Source organism: Canis lupus, chromosome 18 (assembly GCF_003254725.2).
Source record: "Canis lupus dingo isolate Sandy chromosome 18, ASM325472v2, whole genome shotgun sequence".
Taxonomy (NCBI): Eukaryota; Metazoa; Chordata; class Mammalia; order Carnivora; family Canidae; genus Canis; species Canis lupus.
In genome coordinates, this window is record NC_064260.1 from 25647488 (window position 1) to 25671815 (window position 24328).

General features: G+C 66.8%; 2 protein-coding genes across 6 annotated transcripts; both read left to right on the forward strand.

Moving 5' to 3' along the window:
* Window positions 1-103: 103 nt before the first annotated feature.
* Window positions 104-6125, forward strand: TMEM80 (transmembrane protein 80). 4 transcript variants are annotated; one of them, XM_035701442.2, is made up of 5 exons: window positions 104-330; window positions 2621-2640; window positions 3268-3361; window positions 3457-3549; window positions 4014-4892. In XM_035701442.2, exons 1-5 carry the CDS (start codon window positions 312-314, stop codon window positions 4478-4480), a joined length of 693 nt encoding a protein of 230 aa, XP_035557335.2. In that variant the 5' UTR covers window positions 104-311; the 3' UTR covers window positions 4481-4892. The 4 variants fall into 4 exon arrangements, with proteins under 4 accessions (XP_035557335.2, XP_025308433.2, XP_035557337.2 ...); XM_025452648.3 differs by lacking the exon at window positions 4014-4892 and adding an exon at window positions 5416-6125 and having other exon boundaries at window positions 274-330; XM_035701444.2 differs by lacking the exon at window positions 104-330 and adding an exon at window positions 367-1124.
* A 1463-nt stretch (window positions 6126-7588) lies between these two features.
* EPS8L2 (EPS8 like 2) lies at window positions 7589-24327 on the forward strand. 2 transcript variants are annotated; one of them, XM_025452553.3, is made up of 21 exons: window positions 7589-7773; window positions 10030-10147; window positions 10231-10286; window positions 11002-11066; window positions 16975-17136; window positions 17560-17709; window positions 17781-17860; window positions 17946-18088; window positions 18199-18269; window positions 18434-18560; window positions 18740-18828; window positions 19077-19151; window positions 19336-19484; window positions 19574-19694; window positions 19809-19927; window positions 20926-21031; window positions 21729-21842; window positions 22039-22111; window positions 22224-22404; window positions 23159-23291; window positions 23376-24327. In XM_025452553.3, the coding sequence occupies exons 2-21, from the start codon at window positions 10104-10106 to the stop codon at window positions 23457-23459; spliced, it is 2142 nt and encodes a 713-aa protein (XP_025308338.1). In that variant the 5' UTR covers window positions 7589-7773; window positions 10030-10103; the 3' UTR covers window positions 23460-24327. The 2 variants fall into 2 exon arrangements, with proteins under 2 accessions (XP_025308338.1, XP_025308339.1); XM_025452554.3 differs by lacking the exon at window positions 7589-7773 and having other exon boundaries at window positions 10064-10147; window positions 11007-11066.
* The last annotated feature ends 1 nt before the right edge of the window (window position 24328 follows it).

Below are 24328 nucleotides of genomic sequence, written 5' to 3' on the forward strand. Positions count from 1 at the left end.
GAGACCCTCTCGCTCAGGCTCCGCCCGCCCCGCCGCGAGCGGGAGCCGAGTCCGTCCGAGCGGAGCCGAGCGGAGCCGAGCGGCCCCGAGCCCGGGACCCCGAGCCTCGGCTCTCCGCCTCCTCTTCTACGGAGGCGCCCGAGCGCTGCCGGACGCGCTGAACGGGCCTCGGCCGCGGATCGGAATCGACTCCCGAAGCGCGGCAGCCCCTTCGCGAGCAGAGGCGAAAATGGCCGAAGGGTCGCGAAGAGCGCGGAGCCGAGAGGCTGTCGGGATCGCGGCGGACCCGGCGGGCGGGGCCGGGCGGCAAGATGGCTGCCGCGCGGCGAGGTGAGGGCAGGGCCCGGCGGGGGCGCTCCGGGGCGGGCGCGGTCCCGCCTCCTCCCGCGGGGACGGGCAGGCGGCGGCTCGCGGTCGGGGTCTCGGCGCCTCGTGTCCTCCCGCCGCCCTGCCCCTCGGCGCTGACGCCCGGCTGTGCCGGCCCTGGGGCCCCACCTGCCCCCGCTGACCCGGGGGATGCTCCGAGCCCTCTGCTGACCCTGGGGGCGGCCCCCCATCCTCCCCCTCCACTGACTCTGGGGGTGCCCCATGCTCTCCGCTGACCCTGGGGGAGGCCCCCATTTCCTCCCCCCGCTGACCCTAGTGGGTGCCCCGTGCCCCTTGGCTGACCCTGGGGGGTGCCCCATCTCCCTTTACTGACCCTGGGGGCGGCCCCCCATCCCCCCCTCCACTGACCCTAGTGGGTGCCCCGTGCCCCTCCGCTGACCCCAGGGGGTGCCCCCATCTCCCACAGCCAGCCCTGGGGGGCTGCGTGCGTGCTGCCCTGGACCCCAGCCGGCGGCTCTGAGCGTCCCCCTGGAGCCCGGCCGGCTGTGGCAGCTGCACTGCAGAGGGTGACGGGTCGGGAGCCCGGGCCAGCGCAGGAGCTTGTCAGTCGAGCTGCTTGTGTGCAGGACGGTGCCAGGCAACGTGGGCCTGTGAGAGCTGGCACCGCCAGTGCCCCTCCCACTGGGCCGCGGAGGCCTCACCGGCTGCAGGCATTGCTCCTGCTGGTGGGGTCACCAGGGTCCCGGCGTCACTGTGTCCGGCATGGGACCCAGCACTCCGCAAACCCGACAGCTCTGGTATGCACCGTGTGTAACGGGGAGGCAGGGCAGCAGCGGGCGGCAGCTGTGTCGCTCGGGCCCCGAATTTCCTCCTCTGGTTTGGAGCCAGGAAACGGGGCCGGCCGGCAGCAGGGCGCTGGGCTCTCGCTTGCGGCCCCCCTCTGCGGAAGGCCCCGGCAATGCGCCGTGTCTTCATTTGCTGAAAGGAGAGCTCCCCCCGGAACGGAACGGGCCTGTGACGCTGGCATAGCACCTCGGGGCGCACCTGTTCTTCCCAGACACCTGTTCACGGCCGTATTGTTATTCCTGCAACTCGCTGGCAAAAACCGCTCAGTCCTGAGGCCATGGCCACGCTTAGAAGCAGCTCCTGCAGGTCCGAGCTCGGGAAGGAGCCACCCGGACTGCGGCCACCTTCAGTGTTAGTCATTTACGTCCTGTATCACCTAAGGCTTTACGCAACGTTTCCGCCCTGAGCCCCCGCGGTCTGATCTGTGATTGTAGTTGGCTGGCACGTAGGTTTGCGGTGTCTGAAGCCAACCTTCAAGAGAAGAATCAAGGGGGAAACCCCACTTGATGTGAAATCCACCCAAGTAACAGCCAGTGTCCAGGCGGCCGAGTTCAGCGGGCCTGGAAAGGCATGAGTGGGTTCTGAGAGCCGGTGCCCGGAACCGGCGGCACCCGTCTAGCCTCCCGGTCCCTGCCCGGCATGCCGCCCCTGACGCTGGGCTCTGAGTCTGTTCCCATCCGCGTGCTCACCCGTTTGGGACCCCTGCCAAGCGACGCTCCACAGGACGCCCGCATCTGCCCTCACGTCCCCACAAAAACCCACCGCTGCTGAGAGCTCCCCCCGATGGAGCGCGGCCGGCTGTTCGCGCCCCGTCCTGCTCGCTCAAGCCTCCTCCAGGGCCTGTGGCCCAAGTCTGAGTTCTTAGTGGCATTTCCACCTGTCCCAGTTGTGCCACGAGCGTGCCTCTTGAGACAGGGACCTGCCCCGGGACAGTTCGATTGGAGGATTCATCGAAGCAAACTCAAAACGTGTGATCACGAAGACTGTTGCGGGGAGAGGGGGTGTCCTCGTGCGATGAGGGGAGAGATGAGGGGAAGCCAGACGCTGCACGAGACGGTCCCAGAGGCGCGCCGTTGGAAGAGATGGGGCCGCCGCTTCAGGAAGTTCCTGCGTGGGTTTGGGGTCACGTGTAAAAGTCCCGAGGAGAGCAACCGACCGCCGTCATTTACGAAGGAAAAGACGTGGCTCTGCATCAGGAAAGGCCCCCTGTGATTCCGTGGGGGGCAGGAGGCAGGAAGCAGCGGGTGGGGGCCGTCGCCTGCCCGCTCCTCCTGGGGGACGGATGCTGAGCTGCTGGAGGGGATCTGGCCGCCGGCCCGGGGAGAGGGGGCTCTGTCTGCCCGTACGGGGTACAGGGACGAGCCGGGTCCCCCGTCGCACTGGGAACGGCCCGGGGGAGCCCAGCTTGGACCCGGGGCCTCACCGACTCCCGTGCTTTCTCTTGCAGGGAGAGCATCGTCCACGATGGTATCCTTCTGCGGTGTCCCCATGTCCCCGGGCCGCCCCAGGATGGTCCCCTGCACACCTGAAGGCAGCTCCCGAGTTCCTGCTTTCTGCTCCCTTGAGCGCCCGCCCCCACCTTTTCTATGAGTTCTGAGTAGAAATTCCATTTGAAGCGGTAGGGACGTTCACTAACAGGTGCGCTGGCTCCGCGCCTCCCCCACGGCCCTGCACCTCGAGTGGGGGGTCTGGGGGGGGTCTGCACCCCCCCCCAGCTGCCCGGAGCAAGAGAGCCCGGACCCCTCACCCTGGACTCCCAGACCCCCTGTACCGCACGCGGACCTGAGGGGTACGGCACTCAGGGAAGGTTGGTAGATGTTTAACTGCATGAAAAAAGAATATTTTCTTTGAAGAAAATGAAAAAAAGTCATTTTTCCTGTCCCCGGGGCCCGGGGAAGCCTGGTGCTCCAAGGCTGTCCCGCCCGCAGTCGCCAGGGACAGGCCGACCCTCCTGCTCCAGGCTAGAACATTTCCCGGGGTGCCAGGAGTCTGGGTGGAAGGCCCGCAGGCAGGGCGCCCCTGAGCACCGGGCAGGTGGCTGTACGGGCAGGGCCCCCGCTGGGTCCCCCGCAAGTCCTTAACCGCCGCCGCCAGCTCTCGTCCGTGTCTCTGCAAATGCTGCTCTGCCTGAGTGGGGCGTATGATGCCCTGTATTTCCTGGCCACGCTGCTCCTGATCATATATAAAAGTGAGTCCTCGTCGCGGAGCCCGGTGAGGTGTGCTCGCTGTGGCCCGCAACAGCCCCGTAACTGGGCCCCCGCCCTGTTGCCCACTGCTCTGCAGGTCAGGTTTTCACTTATCCTTATCCTTACCTGGTGCTCGACCTGAGTCTGCTGCTCCTCACGGGGATTCTGGAAGTGGCTCGGTTATATCTTGGTGAGTGGACGCAAGACCACGTAGTATGGGGGCTGCAGACTTCCCAGCCCCCAAGCTGGCGGCCTCGAAACAGGCCCCCCTTACAATGGGGTTCTTGGAGTCACTGGTGTCCTCCGCTTGGTCACTTATGGGCTTCGCCGTACGATGTCCTTGAGGATCCATGTATTCAGAAGCCTTGTTCAAGAGGCAGAACCGCAGCGGCACCGGGGGGAGGGGGGAGCTTCCACGTGGAAGCCTGTCCCCCCGAAGCCACGGGGGAGCAGAGACGCTGAGGCCAGAATGCAGCCTGGCCAGCTGACCAGGGCCCCGAGTCCCCTCCCCTCCTTCCTTCCCCTGCCCTTGGCCTCAGCAGCCTGGAGGAGAAGCACCTGCAGTTTCTGTCTCGGCCCCAACGGGGTGGCGGAGCCTTCTCCGTCCACCCCCGGGGCCCACGGGCTGCTCCCCACTGTGTTCTCCGACCACAGAGGGCCCCACCGGGGTGCAGGCCTCCGGCCCTCTCTGCCTCCCGCGCCGCCGCAGGCCACCCTCTGGCGCTCCGCAGCGGGCGCCTACCGTGTGTAGGAGCACCCGCACAGGAAGAGCTGGTGGCGACCGACAGCTGGCTCCCCGGCCCTGCACCCCGCCCGGGCACAGCAGCATGTCCCGCCCACCTGCACCAGCGACGCCGACGCCCACCAGCGAAGACGCAGGCACGTGCCCTTGTCACCCCCGCAGCACTGCGGGGGCCTGTGGGCATCGCTGGCGCGGACGAGCCCACACCCCTGGGGCGGCAGGTGGCGCGGGGCACCGGCTCCCCTCCAGCAGCCGGGGCTCAGCGTTTCCTGTGACTGACCCGTTCGTAGAATCCCCAGTTGTGTTTTACGGGTGTGCCCAACGCACTCCAGAATTGCCCTTAGCCCAGAGAAAAATATTTTTGGAAATTTTTTTTTAAAAGATCTTATTTATTTTGAGAGAGAGAGCAGGAGTGGGAGGAGCAGCAGAGGGAGGAAAGGCAGGCTTCCCACTGAGCAGGGCGCCCCATGTGGGGCTCCATCCCAGGACCCTGAGATCATGCCCTGAGCGAAGGCCGCCCAGGTGCTTTGTTTTTGGAAACTTTTTTTTTTTTAATTTTAATTTTAATTTTTATTTATTTATGATAGTCACAGAGAGAGAGAGGCGCAGAGACACAGGCAGAGGGAGAAGCAGGCTCCATGCACCGGGAGCCCGATGTGGGATTCGATCCCGGGTCTCCAGGATCGCGCCCTGGGCCAAAGGCAGGCGCCAAACCGCTGCGCCACCCAGGGATCCCCTGTTTTTGGAAACTTTATTTTATTTTTATTTTTTTTTTAATTTTTATTTATTTTTGATAGTCACAGAGAGAGAGAGAGGCAGAGACACAGGCAGTGGGAGGAGAAGCAGGCTCCATGCACCGGGAGCCCGACGTGGGATTTGATCCCGGGTCTCCAGGATCTCGCCCTGGGCCAAAGGCAGGCGCCAAACCGCTGCGCCACCCAGGGATCCCTGGAAACTTTAAAAGAAACTTCCTCCACCCACTTGGAATTAGAGAAAGGTGTCAGAAAGCAACTGGGACCACTTTTAGAAAACCAAGTCCCCTCTCCCATGCCCACAGCGGACCCAGAGGCGGAGATGGAACATCATGGCTGCAGCTGGCTGTTGCCGTCACGAGGAGAACGCAGCCCCTTGTGGCACTTTGCTTTCTGACCGCTCACACGTGACGTGGTGGCCACAACAGCACCTCTTCCAGGAGGCCCTCAGGCCTGCATCTGGAGGCCGTGCCGGTGATGAGCTGCCGCCTTCCCGGGCACACGCAGGGCTCGGTGGGCGTCCTGACCCGGTGCCCACTCGCGCGTCTGTTCTGCTCTCCAGGCACCAAGGGCAACCTGACGGAGGCGGAGGTGCCGCTGGCCATCAGCCTGGTCCTTACCGCGGGGGGCGCCCTGCTGTCCACCCACTTCCTGCTCTGGCAGACCCTGGTGCTGCAGGCCGACTCCATCCTCGGTGCCACGCGCCTGGCGCTGCACGGCCTGGAGGCCGCCCTGCAGCTGGTGGCCATTGCCGCCTTCGTCAGCTAGGCCGCCGGTGCCCGGCCCCCCCGGATGGCTCCGGACGGAGCCCCCGGTTGCTCGGCTGTGTGCGCTGGCTCCCTTGGGCGGCCGGGCTGCTGGCCGCGGCCGGGCAGGCTCCGGTGGTGCACGGTGTCGTCGGTGCCGCGCAGTCTCTCACAACTGCTGGCATCCGCGCTTTCCACACTGGTGCGCGGGGAGCCGGGGCCCCACGGCTCACGACAGGCCAAGTCCCGCGGGACGTGCACTCGGCTTTGCAGCAGAAAGACAAGAACTGCGAGCTGTGTGTGTGCTGGGGGGTCCCCGGTCCCCGGGGCTTCTGCAGGAGGCATTCTGGAACCCGCCACTGCCCGGCCGCGGGCTACCTGTGCGGAGGCACCCTGTCCTGCAGGGCTCCGGGCTCCCAGCGGCTTCCGTCCGTGTGTCTGTCGCGCACTGTCTGTGTTAGGAGTTGCGTATCCAGGTGTTTTCTCTGCCCCATATTGTCGAAATAAATGTTTCTACCCCCCCGGATTTCTCCCAGCTAAGGACACCTGCCTCCTCGGGGTTCTCTCTGGATCCTCAGGAGCACACCCCACCCAGGCATCCCCCAGGAACCACGGGCACAGTGCTTCCCCCCAGAAGGCAGCACGGCCGGGCCCCGGGGTGCGCCCAGACCCCTGCAGGGACGGGCCTCAGCCAGGGGTGGGAGCACGCCCTCCACTGGTGTGTCCTCCAGGAGCCCTGTCCCCTGCCCGCGTAGATGCCCTTGTGCTTACCTGCGCTTGTGTGCCTGTGCAGCGGGGCTTTGCACCCCTGATGGTGGGCACGCCCTCCGCGGACCTGGGAAGGCCGGACGGTGCGCTTGCCCTCCGCCAGCTCCCCTGCAGGCCCTAGCCCCCGACACCTGGGGCCCTGAGGGTTCATGACCTCCTGCCGAGGATGCAGGCCAGGCTCTGACACTCACGTCCGTCGCTTTGGCTACACAGAGGTGTCAGTCTCCCGTCCAGGGAGGACACCACGGCTCTAGGCAGCTACCACCAGCCTGGGACCCCAGACAGGGGTTAGCGCCCCTGTTCTGACGACAGTCACTTCAGTTTCAGAAGTCTGTAGTGCCCACCTCATCTGCTCCCTGCGTGCCTTCCCACCTTTTGCCCTCCCAGGCTCAGGCTCCGGCAAGGACGAGGGCAGGCCCTGGCCTTCCCTTGTGGGTGCTCAGCAGCATCGGGAACAGAACCAGGAAGCCGGGGCTCGCAAGGGCTGGGGGGCAGGGCTGGGCCCCAGAGGAAGGCTCACCTGTGGTGCTTCAGCAGGTGGGCAGGTGGGGAGAGCTGCCCTGCGGTGCTGGTGACCTACCAGGGCAGAACGTGCCTCCAACCCCCCAGGGGGATCCCCAGGAAGTGCTCCGCCCCGGCCAGCTGCCCTTGGGCCCCCGCCCCCTGGTGCACCCCGGGAACGCTAGCTAGAGCCTGTGGGTCCTCGCTTGCCACCTGGGGGTGCCCTGCACTGCTGGGACTAGGCCTCTGCCCCTTCATCTCATTCCGCCCAGCTGGCTGAGGCAGGGGAGTCAGGCCAGGAGGAAGGACACCTGCCCCCACGCGGCGGGTACAGGTGAGGCCTGGGCCTCAGGAGGGGCCACAGCCTGGAGCCCCCCTCCCTTGTCCTCTCCCCCCATGGCGCCCAGGCCTCCAGAGCGCGTGCAGTGGAGCTGGGGCTGCACAAAGACCAGGGTCTCCCGCTTGGGGCAGTCGGGGTGCAGGGTCTTGGACACGCGCCCACGCTGCAGCCTGACCCCCAGGACCCCGGCCCCAGGGGCCAGCTGAGGAGGGGCTTCTGCGCCAGGAGGGTCCCAGCCTCACCCTGCTCGCTCGCCCCATACGGCCCCACAGCGAGGGGCTCCCGATCCGCGTCCCCTTGACTGGCGGCTGTTGGGGACCGTCCGCAGGGAGCCCCGGGGCGGGGCCGAGCCAGGATGCCGCGCCCCCGCCCCTCCCCCCGCGCCCGCCGGCTCTGGTCTCTAACCTGCCGCTCAGGTTCCTCCTCGCGCCCCGCCCCGGCCCGGCCCAGCCGCGCGTCCCTCCCGCTGCCGAGCCTGGGCGCCCAGGCGAGGAGCCGACAGACGGGCGGACGGACGCACCGACAAGGGGCCCACGGGCGGCGCGGGCGTCGGGCGCAGGAGCAGGTGAGCGTCCCGGGGCCCCACCCAGCGCACCCCCACCTGCCGACCTGTAGTCCGGCTTGGCCTCAGTTTCCTGGCTTGGCCGCGAGACTGGGGGCTCTGGCCGGAGTCCATGGGCCCAGCCGTCAGAGGCACTGGGGTGCGACAGGGCCGCCCCGAACCCGTGGCCAGGAGCTGGGTGGGGGCCTGGCATGCCCGGCCTGTCCTGGGGCGGCCCTGGGTGCACCTAAGGCCCCGGCCGCCTCCCGGCCCTGGGGCTCCATGGAGAGAACCCCTTCCTCCAGGACCGGGGTGGGAAGGGGGTTTCCCATGTCCCTCAAGGGCCCCAGCCCCCTTTCCCGGGACAGGCTGGGGCTTCCTTTGTGGCCAACACTTGAGGGGAGCCAGTGGCTCCCCACGGGTGGGGGCAGGAGGGCACTTCCTGGCTGTTTCAGCCCACAGAGAATCCGGGCCAGAAGCATCAGGCTGGGGTCAAGGGGTGTGGGCGTTTCAAGGCGGAGGAGGCTGCGAGCTGGGCTGCCGGGCCTGAGCTGAAGCTCCTCTGGGTCCCTTTTCCCTGGGCCAGGCTGGCCTGGGGGGCCCACGCATGGAGGCGTCCCTGGCGGCAGGGCAGGAGGGCAGGCAGGCCCGCAGGTGCCCCCGGTCCGGGTGGGGCCAGCCCCAGCAGGAGCGGTCCTGGCGCCCCTCATCCCCACCTCTGCACTGCTCCTCCCAGTCCCCCTCCCGCCCCGCCCCGGCCTCTGCGGCCCAGGCCCCCCTCCTGCCTAGGACGGGGCCTCCGTGGCCTGCCCTCCACCTGGCCCAGTCTCCCCAGCGCGCCTGGAGCCCACCCCTGCCCCACCCAGGCTTCCCCGCCTGTCCCTCCTTACCTACCAGGTTTGGGCACCGCCAGGGCCGGGGTGTTCCCCCATTCCAGGGCTCCACCCGGCTGCCTCTGGGCCTTCAGCTGACTCCTCCCCAAGGTCACTTGGCTGTGAGCTGGAATTTGAACTTGGAGCTGGTTCCTCCACCCTCCCTGCCCTGCTGGGGCCTCCTCTGCTGCCCAACCAGGCACCCTGCTCGGCCCTCCCTTTGCACCCGGAAAATGGCCACAGTGAAACCAAAGGGCAGCCTGGGCCCCGGGCTGCTCCCACCCCTGGGCCTGCGGGCTCCCCTGCCCCGGTCAGCTGACGGGAGCCAGGCGCCCGTGGTGGCCCCTCCTCCGGCTGTGCCCCGACCCAGATGCCAGCACCTGGCCTCAGCTCTCCGGCCGGTCCTGCAGAGAGCCGCCCCGAGGACGGGGTGGGGGGTCGTAACCAGTGTGTGTCTACGTGCGCCCCGAGGCCTGGGGTTCGCCCAGGTGCGTGTGCCGGACACATGTGCCCCGTGCCCTTGGCTCGGCCCGCCAGGAGTCCCAGTGAGCAAACACTCGGCTCACTCGCTGAGGTCATGGGCATTCCGGACATTCTCCACGGCTACGTGGTCGGAGGAATCTGACCAAGCCCCTACTCCCACCCACCCCGAGAGAGCCGGGCCCCTCGGTGACACATGGGAGGGGTGACCCGAAGCTCCCAGGCCCCTCACGCCTCCTCAAAACCCTCTCTGTCAAACCAGAAAGTCCTGGGGTGCTCCCTGCCCTCAGAGCCCAGCCCCCCCGGCCTGTGACCACCCACCCTGGCAGGCCCCACGTACGGAGGTCCCCACTGAGGGACAGCCCTGCCAGGGGTCCCAGGGGGCACGTGTTCGTCTGGCTCGGGGGCGCCAGGCTCCGCTCACCCCCCTGAGGTGTGCTCCCTCCAGACTTTGTTCTGGGCTCTGGGTCTCCAAGGCCACACCTGCCCCCTGCTGCCTGCCCCCTGACCCCATCCCGGGTCCAGTCTCGTCCTGGGCTACCTTCCTCTCGTATTGGCTCCCACCTGCCTCAGGACCCTTGAACACGTGTGGCATCTCCCTGGTCCCCTTTCTGAGCCCCCAGGACACTGTCCTTGCAGGCCCACCCCAGGCAGCCTGGGAGAGGGGCTCCTCCACCGGCACAGCCTGGGGTTCCCTGTGGAAGCCCGAGGGCCTGGGGTGAGATGGGGGACGTGGGCTGGGAGGTCCTGCTGTGTCTGCTTCCCGAGGACACCGTGCCCAAGCCCTGGGGCAGTCTGTCCAGGACGGCAGGGCTGCAGCCTCTAGGTCTGGGCTGGGAGGAAGCCGAGACGAGGTCCTGCCCTGGGAGCAGGGAAGCCACCGACCAGGCCCCGGGGAGGCATCAGCTCGGCTGCCCTGTCCACTCAGGTGGGGGCCGGGCTCTAGGCCCTGGACTCAGGCCACGAGGCTCCCCTTCGTCACCGGCCACCACCAAAGACGCCATGAGCCAGCTGGGGTCTGTGAGCTGCTGCCCCGGTGCTGCCAAGTGAGTCCCCACCCCCACGCGCTGGGCAGTCCCCAGGGAGGGGTGCGGTGTGGGCCTCGCCCTCACCAGCCCCTCCCCTGCAGCGGCAGCCTGGGCCGGTCTGACGGTGTGACCAAGATGAGTGCCAAGGACCTGTTCGGTGAGTGAGGCTCAAGGATGGGCGCCGGGGTCTGGCCGCCTCCCCTCCCCCAGGCTGTGCCAGGCCCCGCAGGGACGCAGGCCAGCCCTCGGTGCCCAGAGGGGCCCCAGACCCTCACGGAGAAGCAGCTGCTCGGTCCCCGCCTCCCTCCCTCCCCGTAAGGAGAGAGGACTTTACTAATAATTCAGGGACCATCAATATTGATTCGGCCGCCCCGCTCACTGCAACCGGATAGCCCGAGGGGCAGGGCCCAGGCTGCGCTGAGTCCAGGCACTGCTGGGGGGGCCTGGTCCGCCCCCCCAGACACACGTTTGTGCCTTTGGACTCGGCGCCCCGTCCAGGAGGGGCCCGAGGGGCCGGGAGACGTCAGCTGGCGGCGCTTGCCGTGGGGGGAAGCCCTGGATGGACCCTTCCCGGGCAGCTGGGCAGGGGGCCTCTGCGGGAAGAGCTGCTCAGCGTCTCGCAACCCCTCGGGCACAGACCCCCGCACTGCTCCGAGCTGGGGGTCCTTCCTCGGGGCCTCCTGGCGGTGGAGGGAGGCTTGCCGTCGGCCCACAAAGGGCCCTCGCTCGTATTCCACACCCTCGAGTCCTTTCTGGCGGCGGCACCCCTCCGCTCGCCCTCCCTGTGGCCCAACCGGGGGTCCAGTGCCACCTGGACTCAGGGCTGCGGGTCCTGCCCCCCTGGGGTGACTGACTGGTGACTCCCTGCTCAGAACAGAGGAAGAAGTACTCCAACTCCAACATCATCATGCATGAGACCTCCCAGTACCACGTCCAGGTAAGGCCAGCTCCCAAGGAGCACCCCTCGGGTCCCCGGGCAGAGGGAGAAACTGAGGCATGGGGAGACATGACCCCCACAGCAGGCGGCCAGAGCCAGGGCCTGCCCCACACCTGTCCGACCCTGGGATGCCCACAGTCCGGGGGCCATAGGAGGCAAGGACAAGGCTCGGGTGCTGTCCGGCAGCACTTGATGGGAACCTTGTGGGCGGGAAGCTGTCATCCTGGCCCCAAACAAGGATCTGGCTTTGGAGGGAAAAGGTGGGACCCAGACACGCCTCCTGCAGGTAAACCTCGGGTGGCCAGTGTGGATGGACTCGGGGAGCGGCTGTACCGCCCAGCCGCCCTTGGCCAGCGGCCAGCTCAGGGGCTCTTCATCCTGGGTCAGCCTCCACTCACACTCAGATCTCAGGAAGCATGTTTTTAAATGACCTTCCTGGTTCTTGACCACTGTCCCAGCCTACAGGACAACAGGGCTAGGAAGGGCCGAGGACGAAGGCAGGGGGGCCCTGGACCAGGAAGGGGGAGCTTTGGGTCAGGAATGGGAGGCCATGGGTCAGGAAGGGGGAGCCCTGGGTCAGGAAGGAGGAGCCCTGGGTCAGGAAGGGGAGGCCCTGGGTCAGGAAGGGGGAGCCCTGGGTCAGGAAGGAGGAGCCCTGGGTCAGGAAGGGGGGGACTGGACCAGGAAGGGGGGGCCTGGACCAGGAAGGACCAGGATCAGGAAGATGAGGACTTCCTCCCCATGGAACCGGCCACACCCGCAGAGGCAGACAAGTCAGTGCTTTGTGCGCCTCAGGTTCCTGGTCTCCACAACAGGTCCACGGAGACACTGGAGGTCCCTGGGCTCCTGAATCAGGCTGTGCTGGGTGGGTGCCCTGGTGCCAGGCTGCTGCCTCAGGGTCTGGGGCGGGGCACCAGTGGGGACGAGTCGGCTGGGTCCCCTTGCTTCCCAGGCAGTTCCGCCCCCCGTCTCGGGGCTGGGGGACCTTCGCCCTTCCAGACGTTGGTCCAGGCGAGTCTGTGGGAAGACCCTGGCCCGGGGCCCTCGTTGCTGATCCACGGGCGTGCCTGCCCCTCCGGATGCGGGAGGCGCCCCGGCAGTGGAGGGCTGCTGAGAGTTGGGGCTGGTTCCTTTGCTAAGTGAGCATCCAGCAGAGGGGAGGGTGTGCAGCTCTGCTCCAGGCTGGTGTCGCTGCCGCCGCGGTCAGGACGCCACGGGGACATGGGTTCCTAGCGACACGGGGCGTCCCCGCCGCGCCGTCTGCAGCTCTGCTCCGTCCTGTAGCTTGGAGCGGGTGGCTTTGGGGCCTCCCCCTCTCCCACCCGCGTAATTGAATCCACATAGTTCACAACACCTCTGTTCTGCTCCGTGACCTTATTCCAAGAAAACACACTTGTGGGACAGGCCCTCCGACAGCGTGGGCTGCAGGGCACATGGCCTTGCACGGCGCCCGGGCCTGGGGACCCCCGCGGGGCCCTGCTTCCTGGCCCCTGCGGACACTTGCAACTCGCTGAGGCAGGAGGCCGGCTGGCCAGCTGCGTGATCACAGAGACCCCACCCACCCACCCCGGCTTCCTGGCTTGGACGCATAGCTGTGTTCAACCGTGCTGGGGTCCAACCGCATCCACTTTCTGAGCTGCGGTTAGGGTTGTTTTGTTGGAGTTTTGTGCGGGGCCGGGAGTGGTCATTGCGGGACCCACGGCTCTGAAGATCTCTTCCTGTGTCTTCTAGAAATTCTGAGTTGAGGCTTTTACATTTAGGTCTATGATGCACGTGAGATCAGTTTGTGCGGGGGACTCACGTGGGGTTCATGGTCCGCGGTCGCAGCGTGCAGTGACATTGAGAAGACTTTCCTTCTCCCGTCGATTGCCCTGGTGCCTTTGTCAAGAGGTGGGGAGAGGAACGTGGGTGGGTCTGTCCCTGCTCTGTCCTGCGACCTTCCCCTCCCTCTGGCTTTATTACAGGGCTTGAAACCAGGCAGGGTGAGTCCTGCCCCATAAATGGCTTCTTCTCAGATGTTCTCCACCATGCCGAGCTCCTTAGACTTGCATTTACATTTCAACACCCCTCTGGCCCCCTGAAGAGCCTGCTAGGATTTTTTAAAAAACATTTTATTTATTTATTCATGAGAGACAGAGAGAGAGAGAGAGAGGCAGAGGAAGACGCAGGCTCTGTGCAGGGAGCCAGATGCGGGACTGGATCCGGGACCCCAGGATCATGCCCTGAGCCAAAGGCGGACGCTCAACGGCTGAGCACCACCAGGCTCCCATCCTGCTAGGATTTTGACTGGCACTGAGGCAAGCCGAGGGACCCCCACATGAACGGGCGTCTTCCCCACCCGCGGACATGGTGGTTTCCCCAGGGTGGGCAGGCCACGGGCATCTCTTGGGCAGGTGACCGGGACGTTGCTGTCCATGGCGCTGGCCTCCCCCTGGGGCCTTTCCGACACCCCGAGCGGCGGGCTGGAGGGTGACGGGGCATCCTGAGATGCTCACTGGTTTGCCGGGTGCTTTGCCCAAAGGTCCCCTGAATCTCCCACATGGGCGACGAGCTGTCGCAATCGGGCGCATCACCCTCATTTGGAGCCACCGGACCTCAGGGCCGCATGGGCCCGGCCGGCGCCTGGGACGGCGGGGTGGGGGGGTGCAGAGCGGCATGCCCGGGAGGAGGCACCCACGGCGCCCCAGGCTGCGAGCTTTGCCCTGCCCGAGGGTACGGTGCACTCGCAGGAGGCTCCTTCCGTCCTCCGTGACAGTGTTGGTGTGAAAGGCGTTACGTCAGTCGGTGCCTCCTCGCACCTCGGGGATGACCGCCCCGGCCGTCCACTCAGTCTTCTCGCGCGGGGCCCGCCCTGTGCTGGGGAACGCTGCTCGTTCGGGGATCTTCCCCACGTGTCGGTGGGCCAGCTTGCTAGGGCCCTGCCCCCCTGTTTGCACTGCTGTCCTGAGAGGTGCCGGTCTATCATTTTCTTTCCTGTAAAGCCTCGACAGATTTGGGGGGCGAAGTTGCGGCGGCCTCATCACACCCCGGGACAGAGTTCCCTACTCCTTGGTTTTCAGAAAGAATTTGTGAAAGACCCTGTTTATTCCTTCCTTAAATACTTGCGAGGACTCACCTGGGAAGCCGTGTGAGCGTGGGGTTTTCTCTGCGGATGGTTTTTGACTGTGAATTCACTTTTATGCGTGGTGGCCCCTCTATTTGTCTGGTTATTGATGATTTGTGTTTTCTTTTTTTTTTCTTGCTCGATCTTGCAGTGGATTATCAATTTCATTAACTTTTTCAGAACCAACTTCGGGCTTCCGTGACTTTTCTCTATTGTTTATCTGGTTAGTACTTTGCTGGCTTCTGCTCTCACCTTCTTTCCTTCCACTTACTCTGGGTTTTATTTGCCTTTTTCTAGTTTCTTATGGGAAATGTGTAGATCACTGACAGGAAACATTCCTTCTTTCCTAACTGAGAAGTCAGAGTTCGCATTACAAACTCCTTTAGCGAAATCCTGCACGATTGATGTGCACTCCTTTAGTGTTTTGGGTTCGTTTTTGTTTTGTTGGGTTTTTTAAAGATTTTATTTACTTATTTGAGAGAGAGAGCGATGGAGAGAGCACGAGCAGGGAGCGCAGGGGAGGAGAGGGAGAAGCAGGCTCCCCGCTGACCGGGGAGCCCCATGCGGACTCGATCCCAGGACCCGGGATTGTGACCCGAGCTGAGGGCAGACGCCCCCCCGCCCCCCGGGCCCCATGCACACACCTTTGTAGTCATCCAGTTCAGGACATTTTCTGATTTCCCCGCGACTCCTTTGACCCGGTCTTTGTTCAGGTGACCATTTACAGCCACAAACTCTGGCCCTGCCGTGGCTGCTTGCCGTGCCCCCTGTCCTCCCCAGGTCGCGACAACGACGATGTGTGTGTGTTTTTTTTTTTTAAAGATTTATTTATTTATTCATGATAGACATAGAGAGAGAGAAAGAGGCAGAGACACAGGAGGAGGGGGAAACAGGCTCCATGCACCGGGAGCCTGACGTGGGATTCGATCCCGGGTCTCCAGGATCGCGCCCTGGGCCAAAGGCAGGCGCCAAACCGCTGCGCCACCCAGGGATCCCGATGTGTGTGTTTTTGTTTTCATTTGTCTCTGGGTATTTTCTTTCTTTCTTTTTTTTTTTTTTTTTTCTGAGTATTTTCTCATTTCCCTCCCGACCTCTGACGGTCAGCTGTTGATGTGGAACTGTGGTTGCTCACTTTCCCATTATTTGCGGGGCCGCGAGTTATCTTCCTGTTACGGGTTTCTAATCTAATCCCGCCATGGCCCAGAGCACCCCTGGCGGGCTCTCCACCCTGGGGAGGGACCCCTGGCTTGCCGCAGGCTTGGTGGCAGCGGCGTGGTGGCGTTGCCGTGCGCCCCGTGCCCCGCGGCGCGTCCCTGCGCCGAGGCCGGGCCGACCCCTCCTGCCCCAGTCTGTCCCCGAGCAGTGGGGGTGCCTGAACTGTGGGGGGAGCGCGCGTGTCTAGGCTGCCCCCGGGCACCCACCCCCCGCAGCGAGCCTGCAGGCGTGACCCGCGGGCACTCGTCCCGGCCAGGGCACAGGGGAGAGAACCCGGCGTGACTCCCTCAGCGCCAGGGGAGTCGGCTTCACCCCGCAATCCTGTCGTCGAAGGGGCCGCCGCCGGCCTTCTGTGTTAGACTTAGTTACGCTCAGTCTCCGGGATGCTCTCCGGCCAGATCTTTGCCAACGTTTTCCTGCAGTGCCCACCTTGGACGCGTTCACAGATCTCCTTCGTGTACTTGCCACTTGCCACTTGTGTACCCACAGCCACGCGGAACAAAACAGAGCCGTGAACGAGGAGCCGCCGTTGCATAAGGCGGTCTCTGTGTCAAGGAAACTCGCCTCCACCGTATCTGCTGCGTGTCTGTCTCACTCTTTTTTTCTTTTTACTTCGTACACGGTATTTTTTTTTTTCCAGGCAGAAATGTTTACTTTTCATTAGGTCAGATTTTTTTTGGCCTTTTCTTGCGAGGGTCTGGATTTTCTCCGTCGCCCAAGGTCTCCCGGGGAGGAAGGCTGTTCTGAGGTCAGAAATGGCCCAGCGTCTTCTCCCAGCGCTGCTACAGCTGCGGCTTGTCCGCCTGGAGCATGAGACCAGGTTCATCCCCTTGTCTTAGCCTGTTGACCGACTTCGGCCAAGGTCGGTGGGACACACGGACGAGCCAGGAGGGAGGAGGAGCCTGAGCCAGTCCTGGGGACAGAGGAAGGAGGGAGGTTCCAGAAGGAGGGCTGGGCTGGCCACAGGCCCCGAGGTTCACCCCACGCGAGCAGCACACGTGACGCTCCGGACACTCACCCATCCCGCATCTTCGCCGAGGGCCTGCCGTGCGCCAGGCACCGTCCCGGGCACGAGGGAGGCAGTAGCGAACCCGGCAGCCAGGAGATTAAACAGAGAAGTGTCGTGTCAGATCATGATCCTTGAGACCAAGGCAGGCCAGGGGGTGAGAGGGCTGCTGCAACTGAGCAGGGAGAGCAGGTCCAAGCGGAGCCCCGTGGCAGGAGAGAGCCGGCACGAGTGGGGTCGCACACCGGGTTCTCGCCGCGCAGAGGCCCCATGGCAAGCCGGCGCCGGGTCTCGGGGGGACCAGGGATGCCGGCGCCCCTGGAGTCCAGCACAGGACAGGAGGTGGGGTGACGGATGGTTTGGGACGGGCAGCCAGAGGTTTCACCAGGGCATGCCCATGGCCCCCACAGCACCCGTCAAGGCAGAGCACAGGGCTTCCCCCGGGATGGGGCTGTGTTTCTTCAGACCCCCGCGGTAGGGGCCGTCCCCCCTCCCTGGCTCCCGAGGTTGGCCACGGCCCCTCAGGCCCCCAGGATCCTGGGCGCCAGGAGGGCTCCTCAGAGTGCTCACCTGCCCGCTCCCAGCACCTGGCCACGTTCATCATGGACAAGAGTGAGGCCATCGTGTCCGTGGATGACGCCATCCGGAAACTGGTGCAGCTGAGCTCCAAGGAGAAAGTGTGGACGCAGGAGATGCTGCTGCAGGTCAACGATCAGTCGCTGCGGCTGCTGGACATAGAGTCCCAGGTGTGCCCGAGCAGCAGGGCAGCGAGGGCAGCCGGGGACAGTGACCCCGATGCTGGCTGGGCCTCTGTGCGGGGGCGGGACAGGCAGAGGAGGGCAGAGGGCAGGCAGGGCAGGGAGCACTGCCCGGGCTGAGGAGCCAGCGGAGCCACGTCACAACACACACCGGTCCACCCCGGGCAAGGGCTCGTCTGCTCCGAGGCAGGGCCACATCCAGGGCTGCGTGGCCATGGCTGCAGCCACGCCCGGCAGGGTCTAGGTCTGCGTCTGCCACCGGGCCGCAGCCCTGTGTGCGTCTGTGTCCACTGCACACCCCAGGGCTGGCTGGCAAGTCGTGCCCTCCGCCCAGGTGGCCCCGTGGCTGCGAGCCCGGTCAGTACCCCTGTCTGCCGCGGCCCCGCCCACATCGAGCCCCCTGTCCCCCAGGAGGAGCTGGAGAACTTCCCGCTGCCCACCGTGCGGCACAGCCAGACGGTGCTGAACCAGCTGCGCTACCCCTCGGTGCTGCTGCTCGTGTGCCAGGACTCGGAGCAGAGCAAACCTGACATCCACTTCTTCTACTGCGACGAGGTGGAGGTGAGGAGGGGCCGGGGCCTGGCTGGGGGGCATGGGCCTGGGCCAGCCTGAGCCCCAGTGTCCCCTCCCAGGCGGACCTGGTGCATGAGGACATCGAGAGCGCGCTGGCCGACTGCCGTCAAGGGAAGAAGATGCGGCCACAGACCCTGAAGTAGGCGTGGGGGGTGGGGGGGCAGCTGCGGGCTGGGGGTGGGGGGCGGGGCCAGGCTGAGCCGGCCTCCCCCTGCCCGGTCCAGGGGCCACCAGGAGAAGATCCGGCAGCGGCAGTCGGTCCTGCCCCCCCCCAAGGACCCGGCCCCCATCCCCTTCCAGCGCTACGGCAGTGACTCCCCAACCAGCAAGAACCGGGTGGGCCCGCCGATGCCGCTCAGTGAGCCAGGTTTGCTGGTGGATGGTGGACCCAGGCTGGGGCCACATTCGGAGGTGGCGGGGGGAGGGGGAGGGGGAGGGGCGGCTCCTCACTAGCACCGTCTCTGCCTCTGCCGTCAGGCTTCCGCCGTCGGGAGTCGCAGGATGAGGAGCCCCGAGCCCTGCTGGCCCAGAAGATAGAAAAGGAAACGGTGGGTCTTGGGGCGGGGGGGTGGGTGGCGCCCCCACCTCCGGGCCCCACGGGGGGGCCCCTCCAGCCCCCAGCCAGCACCCAGGGACAAGAGACAGTGGGCCGGGCTGTCTCTGCAGCGCTGGGGGTGCCTGAGGCTGACCCCCGCCTCCCTCTGACCCCCAGCAAATCCTCAACTGTGCCCTGGACGACATCGAGTGGTTCGTGGCTTGGCTGCAGAAGGCGGCAGAGGCTTTCAAGCAGCTGAACCAGCGCAAGAAAGGGAAGAAGAAGGGGAAGAAGGGGCCAGCAGGTGCGGAGGGGGGCGCTCCACGGGACTGGCGGGGATGGGGGGGGAGGGAGGGACAGGCAGGGGGATGGGAGGCGGGGAGGGGGCCGCTGAGCTGCAGGAGGTCCAGTCTGAGGAGGTGGGCTGCTGAGGGCGAGGCCGGTGACGGTGACGGCCGGCCAGCTCATGGCCCCGCATTCCAGAGGGGGTCCTCACGCTGCGGGCACGGCCCCCCTCCGAGGCCCAGTTTGTCGACTGTTTTCAGAAGATCAAGCTGGCTATCAACCTTCTCGTGAGTGCACAGGCCCCTCCCAGTCCCTCTGCGCCGATCCGGGGTCCCTGTCCCCCATCCCAGCACCATCCCCACCCCGTCTGTCCCTCTGCACCAACACTGGGGGGTCCGGGGTCCCTCCTGCCCCCCATCCCAGCACCATCCCCACCCCGTCTGTCCCTCTGCACCAACACTGGGGTTTCTGGCGTCCCTCCTGCCCCCCATCCCCAGATCCCCAGCACCATCCCCACCCCGTGTGCCCCCCCCAGGCCAAGCTGCAGAAGCACATCCAGAACCCCAGCGCTGCAGAACTCGTGCACTTCCTCTTCGGACCTCTGGACCTGGTGCCTGGAGGGCCCCGGGGAGGCTCGCCCCTGGGTGGAGGTTGGGGAGGCCGAGGCCCACCCTGGGCAGGCAGCTGGGGCCTGGAGGCCAGGTGGCGAGTGAGGCCGGCCTGTGGTGTTGCCAGGAGGCGGCTGGGCCTGGGGTCTGGTGGGCAGGGCCTCCTCTGAACCCCACTGTCCCCAGATCATCAGCACCTGTGGGGGCCCAGACATCGCCCGCTCCGTCACCAGCCCCCTGCTTTCCCGCGATGCCGTGGGCTTCCTGCGAGGCCACCTGGTCCCCAAGGAGACGATGCTGTGGGAGTCTCTCGGGGAGACATGGACTCGTCCTCGGTGCGGGAGCAGGACAAGGCAGGGAGGGCCAGGATGGGGGTCCCCTGCCAGGCGGTGCGCATGCTCACCCCAGGGCCCCCCATCTCCAGCTTTGAGTGGCCGCGGGAGCCCCTGGTGCCCCTGTACGTGCCCAAGTTCCACAGCGGCTGGGAGCCACCCCTGGACGTGCTGCAGGACGCTCCCTGGGAAGTGGAGGCCCCGGAGAACGAGGTCAGTGCCCCCACCGCCCCAGCCCTCCTCCCTGCCCCCCCCATGTCCCTGCTCTCACCGCCCCTCTCGAGCCCGCCCTCCCCCGCCAAGCCCCGCGGTCCTTTCTTCCCACAGCTGATCCCAGCAAACCGGCTATCCTTTCGAAGCTCCCCCAAACACAACCTGGTATCTGAGCCCACATGTCCACCTCCGGGAGACATCCCCCCCGCAGTCAGCTCCCCGCAGGCTCACAGGTAAGTTCCCCCAGAAACACGGAGCCTTGGATACAAGTGTGCTGCCACCAGGTGGCAGCCAGCGCCTCGTTCACGGCGCTCAAAAAAGCATTTTTCCAAACAAGAACCGGGTTTTCGTTCTGACTTTATAATATAAAACTGAAGAGAAAATGCCAAAAGCCACTTATAAATCAGGACCCGAATATATCGTCTCCTTCTGTGTCTTCTGCTGTGTGTTGTTCAGTCATGGTTACAAGTTTCCTAAACCTCGCCAATCCCTGTCCCCGCCCCGATCGCCCAGGATTCAGTTTCAGGAGGGGAGGGGGCTGAAATCTGCGTCTTCAACAGGTGCCCCCCTCGCAGCGCCCCCACTGCCAGCCTCATGCCCGGCCTCATGCAGGGACCCGCCTAGGGCTGCGCTTGAAGAAACAGTTTCGTCCCTTGACCTCGAGCCCCCGGCCGGTCCGTCCCGGCCAGTCCTGGCTCGGGCCACTTAGGCCTCAGCCGCCTCCCCTGGGTGGGGTCCCCAAGGCCTGTGGCTGAGCGAGGAGCTGCCCTGATGACCGGGGCCGGACTGGCCGGGAGAGGACAGCCCAGCCTGGGTGCAGCACAGGCCTGCCCTGCGCTGGCTGGGCCCCCACGCCATGCCCCTGAGGCTCATGGGCAGCCCCCACGGGCGCCCGGGTGCCGCCTGTGGCCTCTCCTCCTCCCTTGTGGGGATGGCGGTGACCCCGTCATTTCCCGGGAGCTAGCCTGGCGCTGGGTCCCGGGGGCGGGGCCTGGCCTCCCCTGAGACAGCCCTGGCCGGGCAGGCCTGGCTGTGCCCACAGGCCCCTGGGCCACCCCCGCCCGCATGGCCCCCACCTCTGTGCAGGGGCCCCAGGCGCTCTGGGGCTGTCACAGTTTCCATTCCCGGCTGACGCGCAGCCTCTCCTCGGCGCCCTGAGCGCTGGAGGAGGAGCTCGCACCTGGGAAGCCGCTCCCCACCCGCCCGGGCCTCAGCCTCCTGTTCCACGCAGGGGCTACGCACCCGCGCCAGCCATGGCCAAGTATGTCAGGATCCTCTATGACTTCACGGCCCGCAACGCCAACGAGCTGTCAGTGCTCAAGGACGAGGTCCTGGAGGTGAGCAGGGCCAGGGGCTGGAGGCGGCTGTTCAGGGGCATAGGGCAGGCGGGGCCGGGGTGGGGGGGCAGGGGCCAGGAGCCCGTCGCTGGCTTGCCTGTCCAGACCCTGTCCCGGACCCCCGACCCTGGGCTCCAGTCTGGGGCCACAGCCCCCCCACAGCACCGCGGGGTGCAGGGGCCTCCCCGTCTCGGGGATCTCAGAGGGGGCGCAGGGCCCCTGGGCTGGGCTGAGCTAGGCCTTCTGGGCTGGGCTGGGCTGGGCTCGGCTGCAGGAGGGGCCTTCTCTGAGCGGGGGACCCTCCAGCTCTCAGCCAGGGCTCACAGGCACCCAGGGCTCACAAGGGTTCACAGGCACCCAGGGGCCCCCTTGAGACACCGTCTGTTCGGTGTCAGCCCTGAATCCAGGCCATCCACCCGAGGACAGAAAGTGGGGCGGCCTGGGGGGTGGTCTATGTGCAAAGGCCAGAGGGCCCCGCTCAGGCTGCTGCTGAGGCCAGGTGGGGGAGGTGGGAGGCGCTGGCAGGACAGGGGCTCCTGGGGGGACTTGGGACTGCCCCACGGGGCTGGGGGAGGCGCCGCCTTGGAGGAAATGCCTGTAACCGTCTGTGGCCCCTGTAAAGGGGGCCCCCACCCCCCGCGCGCTGGCGCCCATAGCAGGGTGCCGTGAGCGGGGGTGACGGAGGGGCGGCCCGCAGGTGCTGGAGGATGACCACCAGTGGTGGAAGCTTCGCAATCGCAGCGGCCAGGCGGGCTACGTGCCCTGCAACATCCTGGACGAGACTCGGCTGGAGGACGCCCCCCTGGATCAGGTGAGCGGAGGAGCGAGCGCTCTGCGGAGGGGGGTGGGGCACAGAGGGGGAGGGGCGGGTGCAGAGCCCCGAGCCCAGAATGCTCCCTGGGGGCGGGGTGGGGCAGCGGGCCGGCCCGGGGAGGGGCGCGGAGGGAGGAGGAGCCGAAGCCGACGGCGCCCCCACCCGCTCCCCTCTCCCCACCCCCGCCCCGCAGGCCGGTCTGAAATACTGGGGTCCCTCCAGCCCCACTCACAAGCTGCCCCGGAGCTTCGCGGGGGACAAAGACGGTGAGGGGCGCTGCGGCCGGGGACGTGGGCACCGGGGCTGAGCCCGGGGGGAGGCGGCGGGCGGAGGGTCGGGGCGGCTGGGGCGGGGCTGAGCGCGGGGCGCCGCCCGCAGAGTTGATCCACCACATGGACGAGGTCAACGACGAGCTCATCAGGAGGATCAGCCACATCAGGACGCAGCCGCAGCGGAACTTCCGCGTGGAGCGCAGCCAGCCCGTGGGCCTGCCGCTCACCTACGAGTCCGGGCCCGCAGAGGTCCGCGCCTGGCTGGAGGCCAAGGCCTTCAGCGCCCGGTGAGAGCGGGGGGGGGGGGGGGGGGGTGCGGGGCGGGGGGTGTGCACCGGGCAGCGGGCGGGGCGGGAGCGCACTTGGCAGGGGCGGGGCGGACGGGGCAGAGGACGAGCGGACCGGACAGGGGCGGGGCGCACCGGGCAGGGGGCGGGGCGGGGGGAGCGGGCGGGGCGGGAGCGCACCTGGCAGGGGGCGGGGGACACCTGGCAGGGGTTGGGGCGTACGGGGTAGGGGCGGGGCGCACCGGGCAGCGGCGGGGCGTACGGGGCAGGGGCGGAGCGTACCGGGCAGGGGCGGGGCGCGCCGGGCAGGAGGCGGGGCGGGGGGGCAGCGGGCGCGGCGGGAGCGCACCTGGCAGGAGGCGGGGGACACCTGGCAGGGGTTGGGGCGTACGGGGCAGAGGCGGAGCGGAACGGACAGGGGCGGGGCGCACCGGGCAGGGGGCGGGGCGCGCCGGGCAGGGGGTGGGACAGGAGTGGGGGGGCGGAGCGCACCTGGCAGGGGGCGGGGGACACCTGGCGGGGGCGGGGCGTCCTGGGCAGGGGGAGACCGGACAGGGGCGGGGCTACGGGGCAGGGGCGGAGCGGACCGGACAGGGGCGGGGCTACGGGGTAGGGGGCGGGGCTACTGGCAGGGGCGGGGCAGGAGCGCACTGGGCAGGGGGTGGGGCAGGGGTGGGGGGCGGAGCGTACCGGGCAGGGGGCGGGGCAGGGTGCACCGGGGCCCCACCCTCACTCCCGCCGGCCCCGCCCCCAGGATCGTGGAGAACCTGGGCATCCTGACGGGCCCGCAGCTCTTCTCGCTCAACAAGGACGAGCTGAAGAAGGTGTGCGGAGAGGAGGGCATCCGCGTGTACAGCCAGCTCACCGTGCAGAAGGCGGTCCTGGAGGTGAGCCGGCCGCGCCGCCCCCTACGCCCCCTGCCCCCTCCTCTCTGGCCCCCGGCCCCCTGGACTGAGGCGCCCTCCCCGCAGGAGCAGCAAGGTGGGTCGGAGCTGGAGGAGCTCATGAGCAAGTTTCATTCCAAGAACCAGAGGAGGGTGGAGGACGACAGCTAGACTCGGCCCCGGGTCCAGCACACCTGCGGCGGGGGAGACGCACCTGAGGAGGTGCCCGGTCCCAGTGCACGGAGTATTATTTTTGTATGTGTGTATGTTCTGGACCATGGACACGGTGGCGGTGGCGGGCTGGGGGCGGCCTCTGGCCTCATGGCGCATGGTGGGTCCTGGGGCTCAGCAGGGCCTCAGGCCGTGCTCATCCGCCTGCCCCAGGCCACCTGCGCCAAACTAGCCACTTGGAGATGCAGGCCCTTCATGCACCTGCCCCTGAAACCAGAGCTGTGGCTTGTCCAGCCCGCCCAGCCCCTTCCTGGCTTTCATGACACCTCGCCCTGGGGCCACAGAACTCCCAGGAGGTGGGCAGGACTTATCCTCTAGGCTCCTCATCCACCTGGGGGTTCCTCCCGGCCCTGGTGACCCTGGCCCCAAACCTCACCCCCATGGCTGCTACTTCTACACGCACCTGCACGTCCCCACCTCGGGCCGGGCAGCAGGCTCAGCTCCCCTGGACTCTGAGCTGGGCCTTGTCCCCGATACTGCCCATAGCACCCCCCAGCGCACTACTCCTCAAGGGTGTCCTGTGGGGGCTCCAGGCTCCACCGGGTGGGGTGCATGCTCTACTCCCACCGCCCTCGCAAGGAGCCAGGATGGACTGGACATACCCTCACTCAAGTATGGCCTTAGCCCCCACCCCACCCCCAAGGCAGAGCCCGAGGGAGGCATTCCCCCAACAGGTCTAAGGCCCGGCTGGCCCTATGTACTGTGTGGGTGGTGGGTGAGTGTTGGAGCCCCGGCCTCTGCAGGTGACACCGAGATGACAGCTGACCAAGGTTCAAAGGCCGTGTCATTAAACCAATTAAGTATCCTAG